The sequence below is a fragment of the Phycodurus eques genome, chromosome 11, assembly GCF_024500275.1.
Source record: "Phycodurus eques isolate BA_2022a chromosome 11, UOR_Pequ_1.1, whole genome shotgun sequence".
In the NCBI taxonomy this organism is placed as follows: domain Eukaryota; kingdom Metazoa; phylum Chordata; class Actinopteri; order Syngnathiformes; family Syngnathidae; genus Phycodurus; species Phycodurus eques.
The window spans coordinates 27,095,579-27,114,980 of NC_084535.1; the positions used below are offsets into that span (position 1 = coordinate 27,095,579).

Below are 19,402 nucleotides of genomic sequence, written 5' to 3' on the forward strand. Positions count from 1 at the left end.
GGCAGAGGTCGGTACACAGGTAGGCAATCCAAGAAAGGCAACAGTATCCAAAACATGAGGCAAAAAGGCGAGGTCGATAATCGGAACAGGGTCTAGTCTTACTGTGAGTCTGTGACGTGGAAACAAGAAATGCTGGAATGCGACGACACGCATTCCACGAACGAACTGGCGACGAGACGAATGAACTGGCGATGTGAAAGAATGAGACACGAGGTTAAATACAAGGGGTAATTAGGGTGAACGAGGCACAGGTGGTGAAGATGCTCTCATGAGCAGGTGTGTATGAAACAGGGGCAAGACAAAAACCGGAACACAAACCCATGACAACTGTTTAGTGTTTGATATTGAAGTTTTAACAAATTAAACTATCTTTAGCCTGTGTGTATCAAAAGTGTGCTAGTTCGTTATACAAACAAAACAAAGAAATGAGCCATGAATTCCTTTATGCACGCCTTTGTTATAACGATGTCGGTGTCGGCATATGCTTTTCATCATGTCAAGAGCCAGGTGGTAATTATTAGCTCATTTGAGGCTGAAACAAATACAATTAAGATTGACATGACATCAGTCAAGTGCTAGCATGTTTAAAGGCTGCTCTTTTCTGTCCTCAGTTAATTTGCCAAGCATCAGGCATCACAACAGCAAAGGTAAGATTTCACGTCACATCAACTTTTATATTTTTATTTATACTAAATCTTGAATTTTCTAAATTCAGTTGATCAATAATTATTATTTGTTAATTGTGAATCCAAACCCGTACAGCCAATATTGTAATATGTATTTTGTTCTCATTCCACAGATGGCTTTTGGTCCTCACTTGTTGTTGCTCTTGTGTGGTATCAGTGGACTGTTGACTGGAACAGTAAGTAAAATGATGTAATATATAGACCACTTGCTGATTTGGGCAGAAGTTTACTTAAAATAAAAAAAATCTACTAAGTCAGTTCTACAGTATATGAGCAATGACGATTTGAATTATATCTATTCATATTCTACCCTATATTAGCTGTTGCGTTTTCTAAATTAACATGATAAACAATTTACAGTATAATTTGATTTATACAGCATTTCCCCTTCCCTTTCTCATAGTGGGCTTTTGCTTTAAAGAGAGGTTAGTAACTATTTTCTATACCACAACACTTTTTAATTTATGTTTCAGAATTATGAGACACGGTGCAAGAAGCGGGACTCACTCTGGACTGATAATCAGTCAATCACATGGCTGACTTTAAGAGACAGACATTCATGCTCACATTCACACTGATAGACAATTATGAGTCTGTAATTAAGATAAAAAAGGGTCAGTCTGAAAGACAGCACAGATGCATGCATCATTGAAGCAAAAGAACTGGCGCTTGGCACAAAATGGATGGAAGCTGTGGTCTACCACACAAAAGCGAATTCTGGGTGCCGGCTTTGGCATGACACCCTTGAGACAGTCCAGTATGTAACACCAGTGTGTAAAATGCATGCAGGTACCATATACTATACATTTTTATGGAGGAAGCCAGAGTACCCAGAGAAAACCACATGGCCACAGAGAGAACATGCAGAACAGACACACAGAAAGACCACAATCAAAATTCAAACTCAGAACCTTCTTGCTGTAAGGCACAAACTCCTAATCAGACTGCTGTGTACAATTTCTCTGTTCTACAAAATATGTTGCAGATCAGTATTGCCCTCCACGCTGGACTCAGTTGGACAACCGCTGTATAATCTTTCAAAATGAGAAATTAACTTTTGCTCTTGCTGAGGTACATTATTTGGTGACACACCACACATTAGTAGTCCTGTGCACATTAAATGAAAATTTATAATGCAACTCATTTTTTAGGGAGAGATGTGGGGGGGATAAATCCTGTTTATTTTGTGATTTACTTTGTTACTTCTGTTTTTCTCCCATTAGACTGTTTGCAACATTCTTGGTGGAAACCTGGTTTCAATCCACAATAATCTGGAAAATGAAGTAGTTCGCCACCTGATTCTGGCAGGGGCTGGATCTTTTAGGCGTTCTTGGATTGGACTCCATGACCGGGTCGAGGTAAAATATGTTTTGTTGTTTAATGGAGACTTTTACATAAACTTTATTATTATAAAGTCACCCCTTGAGATTATCATTTTAGAAGGGGTCTAAGACAGAAATAAAATAAATACATTTTAAACAACAATATAACGCAAAGATTCACACAACCAAATCTCTCCCTATACTAGTCACGCAGCCCCCCCTACCAGTCAGACGTAAACTACCAGAATATATGCCCATCTAAAACAGAACTGCATGCATGAGTTACAACAGAAATATATAGCCATAGGTCATACATCCGCATGCCGTGACATTCATATAACATGACTAAAGATGCGCCACACATTTTCAATGGGAGACAGGTCTGGACTGCAGGCAGGCCAGTCTAGTACCTGCACTCTTTTACTACGAAGCCACGCTGTTGTAACATGTCCAGAATGTGGTTTGGCATTGTCTTGCTGAAATAAGCAGGGGTGTCCATGAAAAAGATGTCAATGCAGCCCTATGGGGGGCACAAGCCAGTGCAAACTGTAGGCCGGATAAAGGCAGAGGGTTGTGTCAGGAAGGGCATCCGGCTTAAAACTTCGCCAAACAAATATGAGCGTTCATTCAAAGAATTCCATACCGGATCGGTCGTGGCCCTGGTTAACAACGTCCGCCACCGGTGCCGTCAACCCGAAGGGCGGCGTTGGCAATTCAGCTACTGTCGGTCGAAGTCGAAGAAGAGGTGCAAAGCGGGTTCTTTGGCAGAAAGAGAAGAGGAAAGCACAGAGCCTAATACTGTATGTGGGGACTTTGAATGTTGGGACTATGACAGGAAAATCTCGGGAGTTGGTTGACTGATGATTAGGAGAAAGGTTGATATATTGTGTGTCCAGGAGACCAGGTGGAAAGGCAGTAAGGCTAGACGTTTAGGGGCAGGGTTTAAATATTTTACCATGGTGTAAATGGGAAGAGAAATGGAGTCGGATTATTTTAAAAGAAGAGTTGGCTAAGAATGTCTTGGAGGTGAAAAGAGTATCAGATCGAGTGATGAGGCTGAAACTTGAAATTGAGGGTGTTATGTATAATGTGATTAGTGGCTATGCCACACAGGTAGGATGTGACCTAGAGGTGAAAGAGAAATTCTGGAAGGAGCTAGACGAAGTAGTTCTGAGCATCCCAGATAGAGGGACAGAGTCGTGATTGGTGCAGATTGTAATGGACATGTTGGTGAAGGAAATAGGGGTGATGAAGAAGTGATGGGTAAGTACGGCATCCAGGAAAGGAACTTGGAGGCACAGATGGTGGTAGACTTTGCAAAAAGGATGCAAATGGCTGTCGTGAATTTTTTTTTTCCAGAAGAGTGTGGATTACTTGGGTTGTTCCCAACATCTGATGAAATTATGGCATCCAAACAAAATTTTTTTTGTTTGGATGCCATAATGCACACCACGTTTGAAAGAGAAATGGAACTGCACATCACCCTAATAACACCAAATCAACAGTGAGGAGGTACGGTGTGGTCATGCTTTTCAGCTAATGATACTGGTAAACTTCATATTATTGAAGGAATGATGAATGGGCAAATGTACCAAGACATTCTTGACAAAAATCTTTAACGGGATTGGCTCCATTTAAGAAGATGATGAAAATGAAACATGTGTGGACATTTCAGCAGGATAATGATCCTAAACATACTGCCAACGTTTCAAAGAAAAAAAAATAAACGGCCCAGCCAATCACCTGACTTGAATCCAATCGAAAATCTATTGAAAGAACTGAAACTCAAGGTCCATAAAAGAAGCCAATGGAACTTTCAAGATTTGAAAATCACACCAGAGTAATACATGATTATGGATTACTTGGGTTGTTCCGGACATCTGGTGAAATTTTCATGTCAAAAGAACCTTTGGAAATATATTTAATGAGAAAATTGTGATGTGTTAAATACTTATTTCAGCCACTGTATACAGTATATACATTGTCTGTGTATATATATATATATATATATATATATCAAATTTATCGCTCATCAAGTTTATTCCTCTATAGTTCCCACAGCTCTGCACATCACCCATGTTCTTAAAAAAGCCCATCCCAGCTATCATTGGGCAGGAGGCGGGGCACACCCTGAACTGGTTGCCAGCCAATCGCAGGGCACATACAAACACACAACCATTCAAACTCACATTCACACCCACTTACATTCACACTTACGGGCAATTTAGAGTCTCCAATTCATGCATAATTCATGTGGGAGGAAACTGGAGTCCCCGGAGAAAACCCACGCAGGCACGGGGAGTACATGCAAACTCCACACAGGTGGGGCTGGATTTTGAACTCTGGTCCTCAGAACTGTGAGGCTGACGCACTTACCAGTCGGTCGCCGTGCCGCCCATTATACATAACACCCTCAATTTCAAATTTAAGCATCATCACTCGATCAGATACTCTTTTCAACTCCAAGACATTCTAAGCCAACTCTTCTTTTAAAATAACCCCTACTCCATTTCTCATTCCATCTAGACCATTGTAAAATAATTTAAACCCTGCCCCTAAACTTCTAGCCTTACTGCCTTTCCACATGGGCTCCTGGACACACAATATATCAACCCTTCTCCTAATCCTCATGTCAACCAGGTCCCGAGATTTTCCCAACATTCAAAGTCCCCACATTCACTTCTTGGCTCTTTGCTTTCCTCTTCTCTTTCTGCCTAAGGACCCGCTTTCCAACTCTCCTTCATCTTCAACCCATAGTAGCTGCAGGTAAACGGTGCCGGGGCCGGACATTGTGTCCAAACCATCGAAGTCTGCTCTCTCTAACTTTGTCTCCAAAACTTCGAACCTTGACTGTCCCTCTGATGAGCTCATTTCTAAATTTATCCAACCTGGTCACTCCGAGAGCGAACTTCAACATCTTTATTTCCGCCACCTCCAACTCTGCTTCCTGTTGTCTCTTCAGTGCCACTAATCCGTACATCATGGCTGGCCTCACTACTGTTTTATAAACTTTGCCCTTCATCCTAGCAGAGACTCTTCTGTCACATAACACACCTGACACCTTTCTCCCCCCATTCCAACCTGCTTTGACCTGTTTCTTCACTTCCTGACCACACTCACCATTGCTCTGGATGGTTGACCCCAAGTTTTTAAAGTCCTCCACCTTTGCTATCTCTTCTCCGTTGCCTCACTCTTCCTCCACCACCCCTCTCATTCATGCACAGTACCATTTGCTGAAAAGCAGCCCCACACCAACATGTTCCCACCTCCGAACTTCACTGTTGATATGTTGTTTTTAGGGGTATGTGCAGTGCCATTTCACCTCCAAATGTGTTGTGCATTATGGCTTCCAAAGAGTTAAATTTTACTCTCATCCCATCAGACTATATTCTCCCAATATTTACCGGTAACTGGCTTGTCCAAATGTTGTTCAGCAAACTTTAAATGAGCTTGGACATGCTTTTTTTTTCCAGCAATGGGGTCTTGCGTGGTAAACATGGATACATGCCATGGAGGCGAAGTACATTACTCGCTATTTTTCTTGTGACAACAGTACCTGCTAATTCTCTTTGAATTATTCTTTGCACTCCTCTGTCAGAAATCTTGTGAGTAGCACCTGATCGAGGCAAATTTAAGTTGGTATAATTGGCTTTCCACTTACGTGTTATGGCATTAACCATGCTCACTGGAACGTTCAGAAGCTGAGTTATGCACCTGAAACCAATGCCATCGTTATGTTTTGCAACAATTAGTTTGTGAATGTCTTGAGCCAGCTCTTTGCTCTTACCCATCATGAGATGTGTCTTTACTCACACCTTGGCAATGAGACCTTTTGTAGGCCATCATTTAGGACTGAACCAGGTGATTTTCATTTGCACTGACCTTGGCTGGATTGCTGTTTGATTATTGATATATTCTAGGTGTTAAATTATTTTTCCTGTGTCATTTTACATTTTTATACACAACTTAATTTCAGAATTTATTTGTTCTACTTTCTTTGTATGGATCGGTTACTTGGGTTGTTCCCAACATCAGAATCAGAATCATCTTTATTTGCCAGGTATGTCCAAAACACACAAGGAATTTGTCTCCGGTAATTGGAGCCGCTCTAGTACAACAGACAGTCAATTTACAGAACACTTTGGAGACATAAAGACATCGACAAAAACAATTGTGCAAAAAGATGCAGAGTCCTCTAGCACTTAGAGCAGTTCGAATGACTAATATTGCAATAGTCCGGTGCAATGACCATTGTGCAAAGGGCGCCGAGACTTCAAGGAGTGTATGCGGTTTAAAGTGACGAGTAGTGCGATCATCTGGGACAATGATGGTTGTGTAAATGTTACAGATACTCCTCAATCAGTGTGCAAATGGAGCAGATGCTGCTCTGGCATGAGTGGCCAGTATATGCAAATAGTGCAGCATGGCGAGACAACTACAGTGAGTGCACGAGTAATACATAATTGGCCCCACAGAAATGTGACAACGAACTCAAGTCAAAAAAATTCCAGCTTGTTGTAATAGAATTATAGGTAAGGTGTTTAAGAAGTTGATCGCAAGAGGGAAGAAGCTGTTGGAATGTCTACTAGTTCTAGTTTGCGTTGATCGGTAGCGCCGACCTGAGGGAAGGAGCTGGAAGAGCTGGTGACCGGGGTGCAGACGGTCCGAGAGGATTTTGCACGCCCTTGTCTTAGTTCTGGCAGCGTGCAAGTCCTCAATGGTGGGTAGGGGGGTACCGACAATCCTTTCAGCAGTTTTGATTGTCCGTTGCAGTCGGAGTTTGTCCTTTTTTGTAGCAGCACCAAACCAGACTGTGATTGAAGAACACAGGACTGATTCGATGACCACTGTGTAGAACTGTCTCAGCAGCTCCGGTGGCAGGCCGTGCTTTCTCAGAAGCCGCAGGAAGTACATCCTCTGCTGGGCCTTTTTGAGGACGGAGTTGATGTTGGTCGCCCACTTCAGGTCCTGAGAGATTGTAATTCCCAGGAACTTGAAGGTCTCGACGGTTGACACAAGGCAGCTGGACAACGTGAGGGGCAGCTGTGGCGAAGGATGCCTCCTGAAGTCCACGATCATCTCTACCGTCTTGAGCGTGTTCAGCTCCAGGTTGTGTCGGCCGCACCACAGCTCCAGCCGCTCCGCTTCCTGCCGATATGCAGACTCGTCACCGTCCTTGATGAGGCCGATGACAGTGGTGTCATCTGCAAACTTCAGGAGCTTGACAGTCGGGTTCGCTGAGGTGCAGTCGTTCGTGTAGAGAGAGAAGAGAGAAGACTATAAACAGATCCAGGGAAAACTCTTTTTCTGTTCAGGAAAAAAAAAAAAAAAAATCTGTAAGTGTGATGTCACATTGTGATTTTAAAGATAAATTGCTCTATTGACCAATTTGCTGCACATTCCTTTTGATCATTATTTTATGGCTTAGCTCACACTATCACCAGTTAGCACTTTCTCATTTTTGTCAGCCTATTCGTCGTTGTCGTCAGTGTCAAACCTGATCCAGGCTTAAGGTAAATCATGCTTGGGTAATGTGGTGTCACTTTTTGTCTTTTCTTTCTTGTCTCTTTTCTCTGGCCACCGCCACCATTCCAGAACACTCTAACACTGTTGAAATTGGGTTGAAAATTATAAAGCTCTGTTTTCCTCTGACTACTTCCTGCCTTCTTTTCTTCTATTCTACCTCCAAGGCATAAATCCTCAATTTTCCTTTTCAATTTTCCTTTTCATTTGAGTTGACGTCATTCAATTGTTGTAATAAAGAGCAAAAAAACAAACAAAAAAAAAAAAGTATCTTCGTTGCATTACGTGAGGCACAGTCAATTACAGTAGCACAACGCGTAGATCTTTCTGCTCATCACTGAGAAGTGCTTCCTAACACTCTCTTGAGCAGTTTGCCTTTTTCTTCGGGGCCATTCTATTGGATTTCTGTGCTCCCCATGTATTGGCCATAACAAACACCATGTTTAGACATAAGGGTGTACACGTGTGCACCCGGCACCAGGACACCCTAAGCCACAGTTCAATGATCGACTTTGTGGTCGTATCATCAGACTTGTGGCCGTAAGTCTTGGACACTGGGGTGAAGACATGGGTGGATCTGTCAACCAATCACCACCTGGTGGTGAGTTGGCGCCGATGGTGGGGGAAGATGCCCGTCCAATTTGGCAGACCCAGACGTATTGTGAGGGTCTCTTGGGAACGTCTGGCAGAGTACCCTGTCAGAAGGAGCTTCAACTCCCACCTCTGACAGAACTTTGCCCACATCCCTGGAGAGGTGGGTGACAGAGTCCGAGTGGACCACGTTACATGCATCTATTTTGAGGTGACCGAGCTGTGGCCCTGAGGTTGTCGGTGCCTGTCGTGGCGCCAATCCCCAAACCCGTTGGTGGACACCACCGGTAAGGGATGACGTTACAACCCCAATTCCAATGAAGTTGGAACGTTTTATTAAACATGAATAAAAACAGAATACAATGATTTGCAAATCATGTTCAACCTATAGTTAATTGAATACACTACAAAGACAAGATATTTAATGTTCAAACTGATAAACTTTATTGTTTTTAGCAAATAATCATGAACTTAGAATTTGATGTCTCCAACATGTTCCAAAAAAGCTGAGACAGGGTCGTGTTTACCACTGTGTTACATCACTTTTCTTTTAACAACATTCAATAAATGTTTGGGAACTGAGGATGCTAATTGTTTAAGCTTTGTAGGTGGAATTGTTTCCCATTCTTGCTTGATATACAGCATCAGCTGTTCAACAGTCCGGGGTCTCCGTTGTCGTATTTTACGCTTCATAATGCGCCACACATTTTCAATGGGACTGCAGGCAGGCCAATCTAGTTGTTCCAAACAGGTATTTGATGAGCATTCCTCAATTTTCTCAGTCTTTTTTGACACCTGTCCCAGCTTTTTTGGAACGTGTTCTAGCCATGAAATTCTAAGTTAATGATTATTTGCTAAAAACAATCAAGTGTATCAGTTTGAACATTAAATATCTTGTCTTTGTCGTGTATTCAATTAAATATAGGTTGAACATGATTTGCAAATCATTGTATTCTGTTTTTATTGATGTTTAACACAACGTCCCAACTTCATTGGAATTGGGGTTGTAAATCTGAAGAAAGAGTGCTATCGGGCCTTTTTGGCCCGTGGGACACTGGAGGCAGCAGATGGGTACCTGCTGGCCAAGGGGTCACTGTTGGTCGCTGAGGCAAAAATTTGGGCATGGGAGAAGTTCGGTGAGGCCATGGAAAATGATGCCTTCCGGACGGCTTTGAGGAAATTATCGGGAGAAAAAAGCAGTGCACTGTCAACACTGTGTATAGTGGGCACGGTACGCTGCTGACCTCAACCCAGGACGTTGTGAGTCAGTTGGAAGAATACTTCGAAGACCTCCTCAATTCCACCGAGACGCCTTCCCATGAGCAAGCAGTGTCTGGGGACCCTGTGGTAGGTTCTTCTATCTCTGGGGGTGAGATCATCCAGGTGGTTCAAAAGCTCCTTGATGGCAATGCCCCAGGGCTGGATGATATTCGCCCTGAGTTCCTCAAGGCTCTGGAGGCTGTGAGGCTGTCCTGGTTGACACGGCTCTGCAGCATTGCATGGCCATCAGGGACAGTGCCTCTGGATTGGCAAACTGCGGTGATAGTCCCCCCTTTTAAGAAAGTGGACTGGAGTGTGTGTTCTAACTATAGGCTCATTACGGCTTGTCCAAAGCAATCACCATCTTCAGACATAATGAATGTCCACATGTGCACTTGGCACCAGGACGCCCTAGGCCGCAGTTCAATCATCGACTTTGTGGTCTTTTCATTGGACTTACGGCATGTCTTGGGCACTTGGGTGAAGAGAAGGGCAGAGCTGTCAACCGTTCCTTGTCTCCGATGGTGGGGGATGTTGCCGGTCCGACCTGGCAGACCCAACCGTATTGTGAGGGCCTGCTGAGAACCTCTGGCAGAGTCCCCTGTCAGAAGAAGTTTCAAATTCCAACTCCGACAAAACCTCGCCCACATCCAGGTGGAGGCAGGGGACATTGAGTCCAAGTAGACCATGTTCACTCAATTGTAGAGGTGGCCGACCAGAGCTGTGGCTTTAAAGTGGTTGGTGGCTGTCTTGGTGACAATCCCCGAACCCACTGGTGGAAACCAGCGATCAGGGTTGCCATCGAGTTGAAGAAGGAGGCCCTATTGGGCATTTTTGCCCTGTGGGACTCCGAAGGGAACTGATGGGTACCGGCTGGCCAAGCAGAAGGCAGCTTTGGTGGTTGCTGAGGCAAAAGGGAGGAGTTCGGTGAGGCCATAGAAACGACTTTCGGACGGCTTTGAGGAAATTATTTTCCACCATCCGGCGTCTCAGGAGGGGGAAGCAGTGCACCATCAACACTGTGTATAGTAGGGAAGGGGCACTGCTTACCTCAACTCAAGATGTTTTGAGTCGGTGAGCCAAATAGTTTGAAGACGTCCTCAATTCTACCGACACACCTTCCCAAGAGGGAAGCCCTATCCCTGGGCTTGAAGTCACTGAGCTGGCTAAAAAGCTCCTCGGTGGCAGGGCTCCAGGGATGGATGAGCCGTCCGGAATTCTTAAAGGCTCTGGATGTTGTAGGACTGTCCTGGTTGACACGCCTCTGCAACATTGCATGGACATCGGGGACAGTACCTCTGGATTGGTAGACCGGGGTGGTGATCCCCCTTTTTAAGAAAGGGGACTGGAGAGTGTATTCAAATTATCGGGGGATCACACTCCTCAGCCTTTCTGGTAAGATCTATTCTGGGCTTCTGGAGAGGAAGGTCCGTAAGGGAGTCGAATCTCAGATTCAGTGTGGTTTTTGTCTTGGATGTGGAACAGTGAACCAGCTCTACACACTCAGCAGCGTCTTGGAGGATGCATGGGAGTTCGTCCAATCAGTCTACATATGTTTTGTGGAGTTGGAGAAGGCGTTCGGTCCTCGGGGATTCCTGTGGAGAATACTTCAGGAGTTTGGTCCGCATTGCCGGCAGTAAATCTCACACGTTTCCATTGACGGTCGGACTCCACCAAGGCTGCCCTTTGTCACCGATTCTGTTCATTACCTTCATGGACATAATTTCTAGACACAGCCATAGTGTTGAGGGGGTCCGGTTTGGCAACACCAGTATTATGTCACTGCTTTTTGCGGATGATGTCGTTCTGATAGCTGCATCGAACCATGATATTCAACTTTCACTGGAGCAGTTCACAGCCGAGTGTGAAGCAGCTGGGATGAAAATCAGCACCTCCAAATTTCATATCATGGTCCTCAGTAAATAAAGGGAGGAGTGTCCGCTCCAGGTCAAGGAAGAGATCCTGCCCCAAGTGGAGGAAGGACGAGTGGACCACGAGATCGACAGGCGGATCGGTCCAGTGTCTGCAGTGATATGAATTCTGTTTCGGTCTTTTGTGGTAACGAAGGAGCTGAGCCAAAAGGCAAAGCTTTCAATTTACTGGTTGATCTATGTTCCTACCTTACCTATGATCTCAAGTTGTGGGTCGTGACCAAAAGAACAAGATTGGTGATACAAGCAGCCAAAATTACTTTCCGCCGCAGGGTGTGCAGGCTCTCCCTTATAGAGAGGGTGAGAAGCTCAGTCATCCAGGAGGGTCTCAGAGTGGAGTTGCTCCTCCTCCACACTGAGAGGAGTCAGATGAGGTGGTTAGGTATCTGGTTAGGTTCCCTGGTGAGGAGCCCCGGGTATGTCCCACCGTGAGGAAGCCCATGGGACGACCCAGGACGCGCTGGAAAATCTACATCTCTTGGCTGGCCTGGGAACGCCTTGGGAACCCCCAGAACAGCTGGACGAAGTGGCTGGTGAGCGGGAAGTCTGGGCTTCCCTGCTTAAGCTGCCGCCACCGCGACCTGACCTCAGATAACTGTCAGTAAATGGATGAATGGATGAATGGATGAATGGATGAATGGATGAATGGATGGATGAATGGATGGATGGATGGATGGATGGATGGATAATAATAATAATAATAATAATAATAATAATAATACTAGAGTCACTGATGGTGTAGTGGTACACTCGCCAGACTTTGGTGCAGACAGCATGGGTTCAGTTCCCACTCAGTGACGGTGTGAATGTGAGTGTGAATGGTTGTCCGTGTCTGTATGTGCCCTGCCACTGACTGGCGACCAGTTCAGGGTGTAGTCCGCCTTTCGCCCGAAGTCAGCTGGGAAAGGCTCCAGCGTCCCGCGACCCTAACCAGGATAAGCGGTGTTGAAAATGGATGGATAATAATAATAATCGTCATCATCATCATAATTGTCATCATCATCCATACATTCATTCATACAGCGATTTTCTAGGCATTCAAAAACACTTTACCATCATACACATTCATTCGCTCCACAGTCACACCAATGTGGGTTAAGTGTCTTGCCCAGGGACAGAATAGGTCAGGATACAAACCAGCAACACTCTGGTTGCAGGGTGAATACATACCCTAGAGCCTATACCAACCATGGTAGAGAAACCAATTTAGTGTCTTGCACAATGGTAGGATGCGTCCTTTTTTGGGGGGAGAGGGGGCTGATATGTAATTTCCATTTATTTCAATGGGGAAAGATTATTTGAGATATGAGTGTTTTCAGTTACAATCGTAGTCACGGAACCGATTAATCTTGCATCTCAAGGCACCAGTGTGGTTATTAAAATGTTTATTGTTGCTGACAAACCGCTGCGCCACAGTTCAGCCCAGTTATTGGCGATAATGCACAGATGAGCTTAGGTTTGCATGATGTACCGGTACTAAAATAGTACCCCGGTATCTTGCCTTTAAAGACGGTGTTGTATCACATCTTTTCAGCATGTTGCCAATTGAGATCGGGAGGGTTCTCTATTCAAACACCCAATAAGCACCAGCACAAAGCAATGCATGCTCTGAGTAATATGTCTGCTATAATTTGTTGTATTTTTGTATTTTTGTTAAGCAAGTCTGTTAGGAGAGTGCCCCATGAGAAGCAACAGCTAGTAAGGGGCCCGATGCGGTGATTCCTAACAGTGACAAGATATCATTGCAGTGTTTAAGGCCCTGTACACACATAATGATTTTTCAAACCCTAATACATTGTTTATCAGTTAGAAGAAACACTACTGGAAATGTTGCATGAAGTTTCCTGAGTGTTGCTGAAGGGAGAGTCAATACAGACTTGCTTTGAAAAATACTTCTTGCCATCTGGGGAACCCAATTATACAAAATATGACACCGGCTAGGACATTTGTTTTTATTTACTGCCGTGTCCTTGTTCCTCAGTTAGGTCGCTTCTTGATTAGCTACATTCCATTTCATGGCCTCAAGACTCAGGAGTAGTCTGTTTTCTCTACACACATGAACATTTTTCATCATAAATATTGCATGACCCGTTTCAGACCCTATTATCCGGCCAAATTCACTCTGAACGCATCTCAGACCACACGGAAATCTTATCTGAAAATCTTTTGAGACATAAGATAGTCTGCTGTTTGTCGTCCTTGGTCGAGAAAGGGCAAAATCGGGACAAAAACAAACCGATTATCTTTTTGTGTGCACCAGGCCGAAGCAGCACTTTTTCATTGATATGGCTCAACATCAGGCATCTCTTGCAGCCCCTTTCAGCTGGGGGCCCTATGTTTGCCTGCCCTGCTACTGTGTCTCTGTTTTAGCCCTACCTAGAGCTTAACAATCAATACATACACAGGGATCTCGTTCAATGTGCCTCCCGTGTCTCTGACGCACAACAATTAGCATGAACGCAGGAAGCATATTCTTTTTGCGTCCATTTTCATTTCATTTGATTGACAGGCAAAGGTCTCATCACATCACAGTCCAGCAGCTCAAGGGCAGGCCTTATTTTATATTTCATCCTATATTTAACCAGGTAAAAGCTTATTGCGAGAGAAAATCTCTTTTTCAACAGCCAAGAGACAGCAGAAATTATACAGGCAGCCGAAATTATACAGTACATAACACAACAACCTTCATTCAATAAATAAAAACAAAGACTAAAAAAAAACTGTGGTATTAAAATGTATGGCATCTGATTTAAAAACAGTGACAAAGCGCAAATGTGTTTGATTACATACATGGTGTCTTTTTAATTCATTCAAATTTGGCAGGTTTTGAGATATTGTTTGGGTCTCTTTAGTGAGTTAATGACTCTAGACCTATGTGCAAAATGTTTAATATTTGTTTAAGTGCAATTTTTGCAAAAAGATCCTGAGTGTGATTTTTTTATTTATCTCAGGTACTTTATTTATAGTTCTACATCACAATGCCAGGGTTTAATGTTCTTTAGAATTGAAAATTAATTGTTCTTAAAAAGGATGTACTTGAATTATTAAGCACTATAATGTCATTACATCGGTGGCATAAAAAAACACATCAAAGATATTATTGTTTATCGTGAGAGTTTTGGGGAAAATATATCGTCCTAAAAAGATTGCGACTGTGTCAGGCTGAAACATAATGAGAGAGAGCAAGAGCAATGTATAACATAAAAATCTGCAATATAGCAGGACCGCAAAGCAACAACCGTCATATAGCGGAAGATACATAAACTGTATGTATTCCGTGATGATAAATTGCAATGACTCATTGTTTCCAGACATGTGCATCCTGGGACTCACATAGTTTCAAGTGTAAAATGAACTATGCAATACAGTATTTACAGGCAGGACATAAAGTCTGTCAAGCAATCAGTGTTTTATTACTGAGTCACTTAAATGTCTTTTTCATTGATTCTCAAATGATTTTTTTTATTTTTGGGTGTATAACAAAAAAAAGTGACTTTGTCTTTCAGGATGGAGAATTTTTATGGACAGATGGCTCACCCTTTGATTTCAATGACTGGGCGAATAACCGGCCAAGAATGAATACAAATCAAGACTGTACAGTGATAAACTTTCAAGGTATGAATGCTTTTTTCGTAATTATCTTCATGTGAAGAGGGAAGTATATCAATCTATAACCTTGTTTTGGAATTTTGAATATGAAGAATAGTTATTTTGATATTTGGTTGGTTTAAATTGTCTTCTGGTGTTGTCAACTTTTATTGCAGGTTGTCTGGTGTAAATGAATATTAATTAATGACAAACCTAATCAATAATGTAGCAATACCATACTTAACATTTTGTGTTTATTTCTGTTTCCTTACAGAGGCACCCTGGAATGATATTGAGTGTCCTAATCAAAGATCCTTTGTCTGTGCCAAAGATTTGAAACACTAGTAACAGAATCAGACTCAAGTTGGTTTTATTGCAGTGTGTTTTCCAATGTTTTGATGACTTTTTGCAAAAATTGTCACAATTGTTAGTTTTACGAATAGTCAAATAAACATGGACACTCAAAGGCTTTCTAATTCATATAATCTATTTGTGCATGTCTCTGTTTGCTTTTCTCATCATTCATTTAAAAAGAAATACATTGCACTCTATGTTGTAGCTTGAATTTAAGATGAGTTTTCTGGCTATTCTTTCAGTGCCATCTTGCATGTGTCAGCAGGGCTGGACTGGGACAAAAATTTCACCTGACATTTTTGGCTTAGACTGTTTCCTCATAATTAGCGGAGCACAACTGACTAGTGATTTACAGTATGTATGTGTTACCTGAGGGAATGTAGTTTACTATTATCCTGGCCTGGCTGGACATGGCAGTGACAGGTACAATTTATAAGGTGGTAAATTGAAGTTCAGAAAATAAAAAATAAAACCACACACACACACAAACACCAACATCTAAGTAAGTAAAAAAACAAAACAAAAATGAAAATATGTTGAGCTTCCTGGAAAAAACGGTCCAACATCCTAAACCATTGAAACACTATAATATGGGACTATCCCACAAATGCTTACTGGTCCATCTTATATCATTGGGTTCTATCTATCTTCTATCAATCTATCTATCTCAAGGTTAAATTTTAAAGGGCTCAGAGTCATACATGACCAACCAAGATAACCAAAAGAAAGGATTGGAGTTGTCTTAAGGCATGCTTACAACCAAATAAATAATAGCAGCATCATATTAAAAAAAAAAAAAAAAAAATCACACAACTTTTGGCCTTTAGGCTGATTAGAAATTTACAGTTAATCCATCCGTCCATCTATTTTCCGTACCGCTTATCTTCACTAGGGTCGCGGGCGTGCTGGAGCCTATCCCAGCTGACTCTGGGCGAGAGGCGGGATACACCCTGAACTGGTCACCAGACATGCACAGGGCACATATAAACAAAGAACTATTCCCACCTACGGGCAATTTCTAGTCTTCAATTAACCTACCACGCATGGTTTTGGAATGTGGGAGGAAACCGGAGTACCCCGTGCAAACCCACACAGGGACGAAGAGAATAAGCAAAACCCACAGACAGGCGATTTGAACCCAGTTCTGCAGAACGGTGAGACAGATCCGTGCCACTTACAGTTAATCATTACTCTAAAAATAAGAATTGTGGAAAGCAAATGAATGAATTTACTCAACATATGTATAATTCTAGGGCACGGTAGACGAGTGGGCTATGTGGGTTTACTCCGAGTATCTCTCACATCCCCAAAACATGCATGGTAGGTTAATTGACGACTCTAAATTGCCCGCAGGTGTGAATGTGAATACGAATGGTTGTTTGTACGTGCCCTAAAATTGGATGGCGACCAGTGTAGGATGAATCCCGGCTCTCGCCCAGAGTCAGCTGGGATAGGTTCCAGCGCGCTCACGACCCGAGTGAGGATAAGCAGTCCGTGAAATGGATGGATGGATTTATAATTCTACCTCCTTAGGTAGACTGTATTTCAAGCACAATGCGGCGGCGGTGAGCATGCTGTGCCAACCCGAGAGATTGCGTGATTTACAAAGACGAAAAACATGACAGGGCCCCTTGCATAGACTTGGAAAAGCAGTTATTACAAGACAAAATGTATCTTTTTCCAATCTTCCTGTCCAGTCTTTTTCCTTTTTCAGCGGTGGACTGTCACTGCGTTCTTTTCTCTTTTCCTTCACCAGCTTCGCTAGCAGCGGTAACTCGCAGAGAGGCACTTGAGATTCGCACAGCTATGTCAGCGCCAACTCGTCTGTCATGGATGATCCCAGAAAATCATTGGATCCCAGTCCCCACGTCTAGCTGCCACTGAAGAGAAAAAAGGCGGATCCACTTTGACTGAGGATTTACTTGATTCGACAGAGACACAGTCGATTGTCCTCCTCTCAATCGACAAGAAATCATCAATTACACTTAACTTGCTTCGCCAAGAGATCCCCAAAGTCAGAAAGAGCTTGGAGTTCACGCAACAACAGGTCAAAGAGCTAAGATTAGATAATACTGCCCTTCAATCAAACATGATGTCAACGTCAGCAGAACTACAAACTGTTAGACTGGAATATAAACTCATGAAAGAAACTACGCTGAACATTCAATCACGAAGCGTGCTCAACAATCTCATTTTCTCGGGCATTTCAGAAAATGCTCTGGAAGACCCAGAGGCGCAGATTTAAAAGTTTATGATCTCCGCGCTCAACATACAGTAAGACACAGTCGACAAGATTACCTTTCACCGTGTTCATCGATTGGGAGGCCCTCGTCCAGGAAACCGACCACGTCCCATCATTGCAAAGTGTGATAACTTTCAGCAAAAAGTGCTCGTGAAATCAAAAGTTGTGAGCTCAAAGAGACTTCGTTTGGAATGAACGACCAGTTCCCCAAGGAAATCAATGAGATGCGAAAACCTTGTACCCGATGATGAAGAATCACCGTGAGAAAGTGTTGGATTTATCTTACCAAACATTATAATGAATAAACACAAAAGGAATGAAGACGTTGGTCATTTTACTCATGAGGAGGGCGCATGGGAGATTGTTCAGGTTACAGCCTCTCAACACGCTCTAAACAATCTCCCCCGTCGCTCCTACATTTATTTGAAAATAGGAGGGTTTTACAAGACATAATGTTCTAAGCATTAAGACACAACACAAAACATAGGACCAGACGACACCTTTCCCGTCCCCGACCACATCCGATCACGTCCTTGGTCAAGGCGCCCTTCCATCGGATGTTGCTGAGTCATCTTCTTGAAGGCGAGACATCTTTCTATCTAAATATTGTCCATAATACTAATGCAAAATACTAATGCAAGCTAAGCAAATAAATGATAACTTCTAAAATATATCTAACAGAAAGGCAATCGAGCGTGTCTAGTTGTCAACGAGCTATATGTCGATGGCCAACTGTTTCATGATGCCAACGTCACGCCCTGGCTCTTCGAAATAAGTACTTCTTCTGATCTGTTGTCGTTATTAATTGTCAAAAGCGTATTGTATTTTGTTTCATTCTTTCCACTTTTATTTAGACAAACAGAAAAAACAGAATCACTCAAGCCACGAGCATAAATCCTCAAACCAATCTGTCAGTTTTCCTGTTCTGCGTGTTTCCACACACACTATACACACAAGTCGCTCAAAAGACACGACAAACAACCACCACACACCATATTATCCCCTTGTCACTCATGTTTGTTTTCTGTTAAGTGTTTGTTCGCTACCGTTCTATGTACCCTGGTTTTGCTGAACTTAGATATAGCATCTTTATCACCCTCTCTAAATAACAATTGTCAACACAATACCAAAAAATCTTCAGAAAACTATCACAAAAAAAAACAGCAACAAAGAATACATAGTACCCAATCTATTTAAAATTACGATACACGCACCCATATATATGTCACCCTTAACTTTTGTGTCATGGAATGTCAAGGGCATTCGATCGCAGGCAATGAGAATTAAGATTATGGATTATATCCATCCATCCATTTTCTGAGCCACTTCTCCTCACTAGGGTCGCGGGCGTGCTGGAGCCTACCCCAGCTATCATTGGGCAAGAGGCGGGGTACACCCTGAACTGGTTGCCAGTCATTCGCAGGGCACATACTAACAAACAACCATTCGCACTCACATTCACGCCTACGGGCAATTTAGAGTTGTCAATCAACCTACCATGCATGTGTTTGGGATGTGGGAGGAAACCGGAGTGCCCGAAGAAAACCCACGCAGGCACGGGGAGAACATGCAAACTCCACACAGGCGGGGCTGGGGATTGAACCCCGGTCCTCAGAACTGTGAGGCAGATGCACTGACCAGTCGACCACCGTGCCGCTTTATGGATTACAGACCTCCTCCTATTACAAGAAACGCACTTTACTAATTCAGAAGAAAAATACCTCATTGACTCTAATTTCACTCAGGCTATCTCGGCTTTTTATAACAGTAGACAAAAACGAGTCTCAATACTAGTTCATAAAAGACTACTTTTTATAATAAATAGAACAGTTGCAGATCCAGAGGGCCGATACATAATTATACAGGCTACAATATTAAACAAACTTTACACAATTGTCAATGTAT

At 42.9% G+C, this 19,402-nt stretch overlaps 1 protein-coding gene across 1 annotated transcript; it reads left to right on the forward strand.

The window, feature by feature from the left end:
• Window positions 1–799: 799 nt before the first annotated feature.
• On the forward strand, window positions 800–15,091 carry LOC133410110 (galactose-specific lectin nattectin-like). The gene is made up of 6 exons (XM_061690868.1): window positions 800–862; window positions 1,090–1,111; window positions 1,672–1,757; window positions 1,910–2,044; window positions 14,820–14,928; window positions 15,078–15,091. The coding sequence occupies exons 1-6, from the start codon at window positions 800–802 to the stop codon at window positions 15,089–15,091; spliced, it is 429 nt and encodes a 142-aa protein (XP_061546852.1).
• The last annotated feature ends 4,311 nt before the right edge of the window (window positions 15,092–19,402 follow it).

Excerpts from the sequence above, each read along its gene's own strand:
- LOC133410110 (XM_061690868.1), top strand. The coding sequence starts at position 800 with ATGGCTTTTGGTCCTCACTTGTTGTTGCTCTTGTGTGGTATCAGTGGA. Across the intron at positions 1,112-1,671 it reads GGCTTTTGCTTTAAAGAGAG|ATCAGTATTGCCCTCCACGC; the intron begins GTTAGTAACTAT and ends AATATGTTGCAG. Across the intron at positions 2,045-14,819 it reads GACTCCATGACCGGGTCGAG|GATGGAGAATTTTTATGGAC; the intron begins GTAAAATATGTT and ends TTTGTCTTTCAG.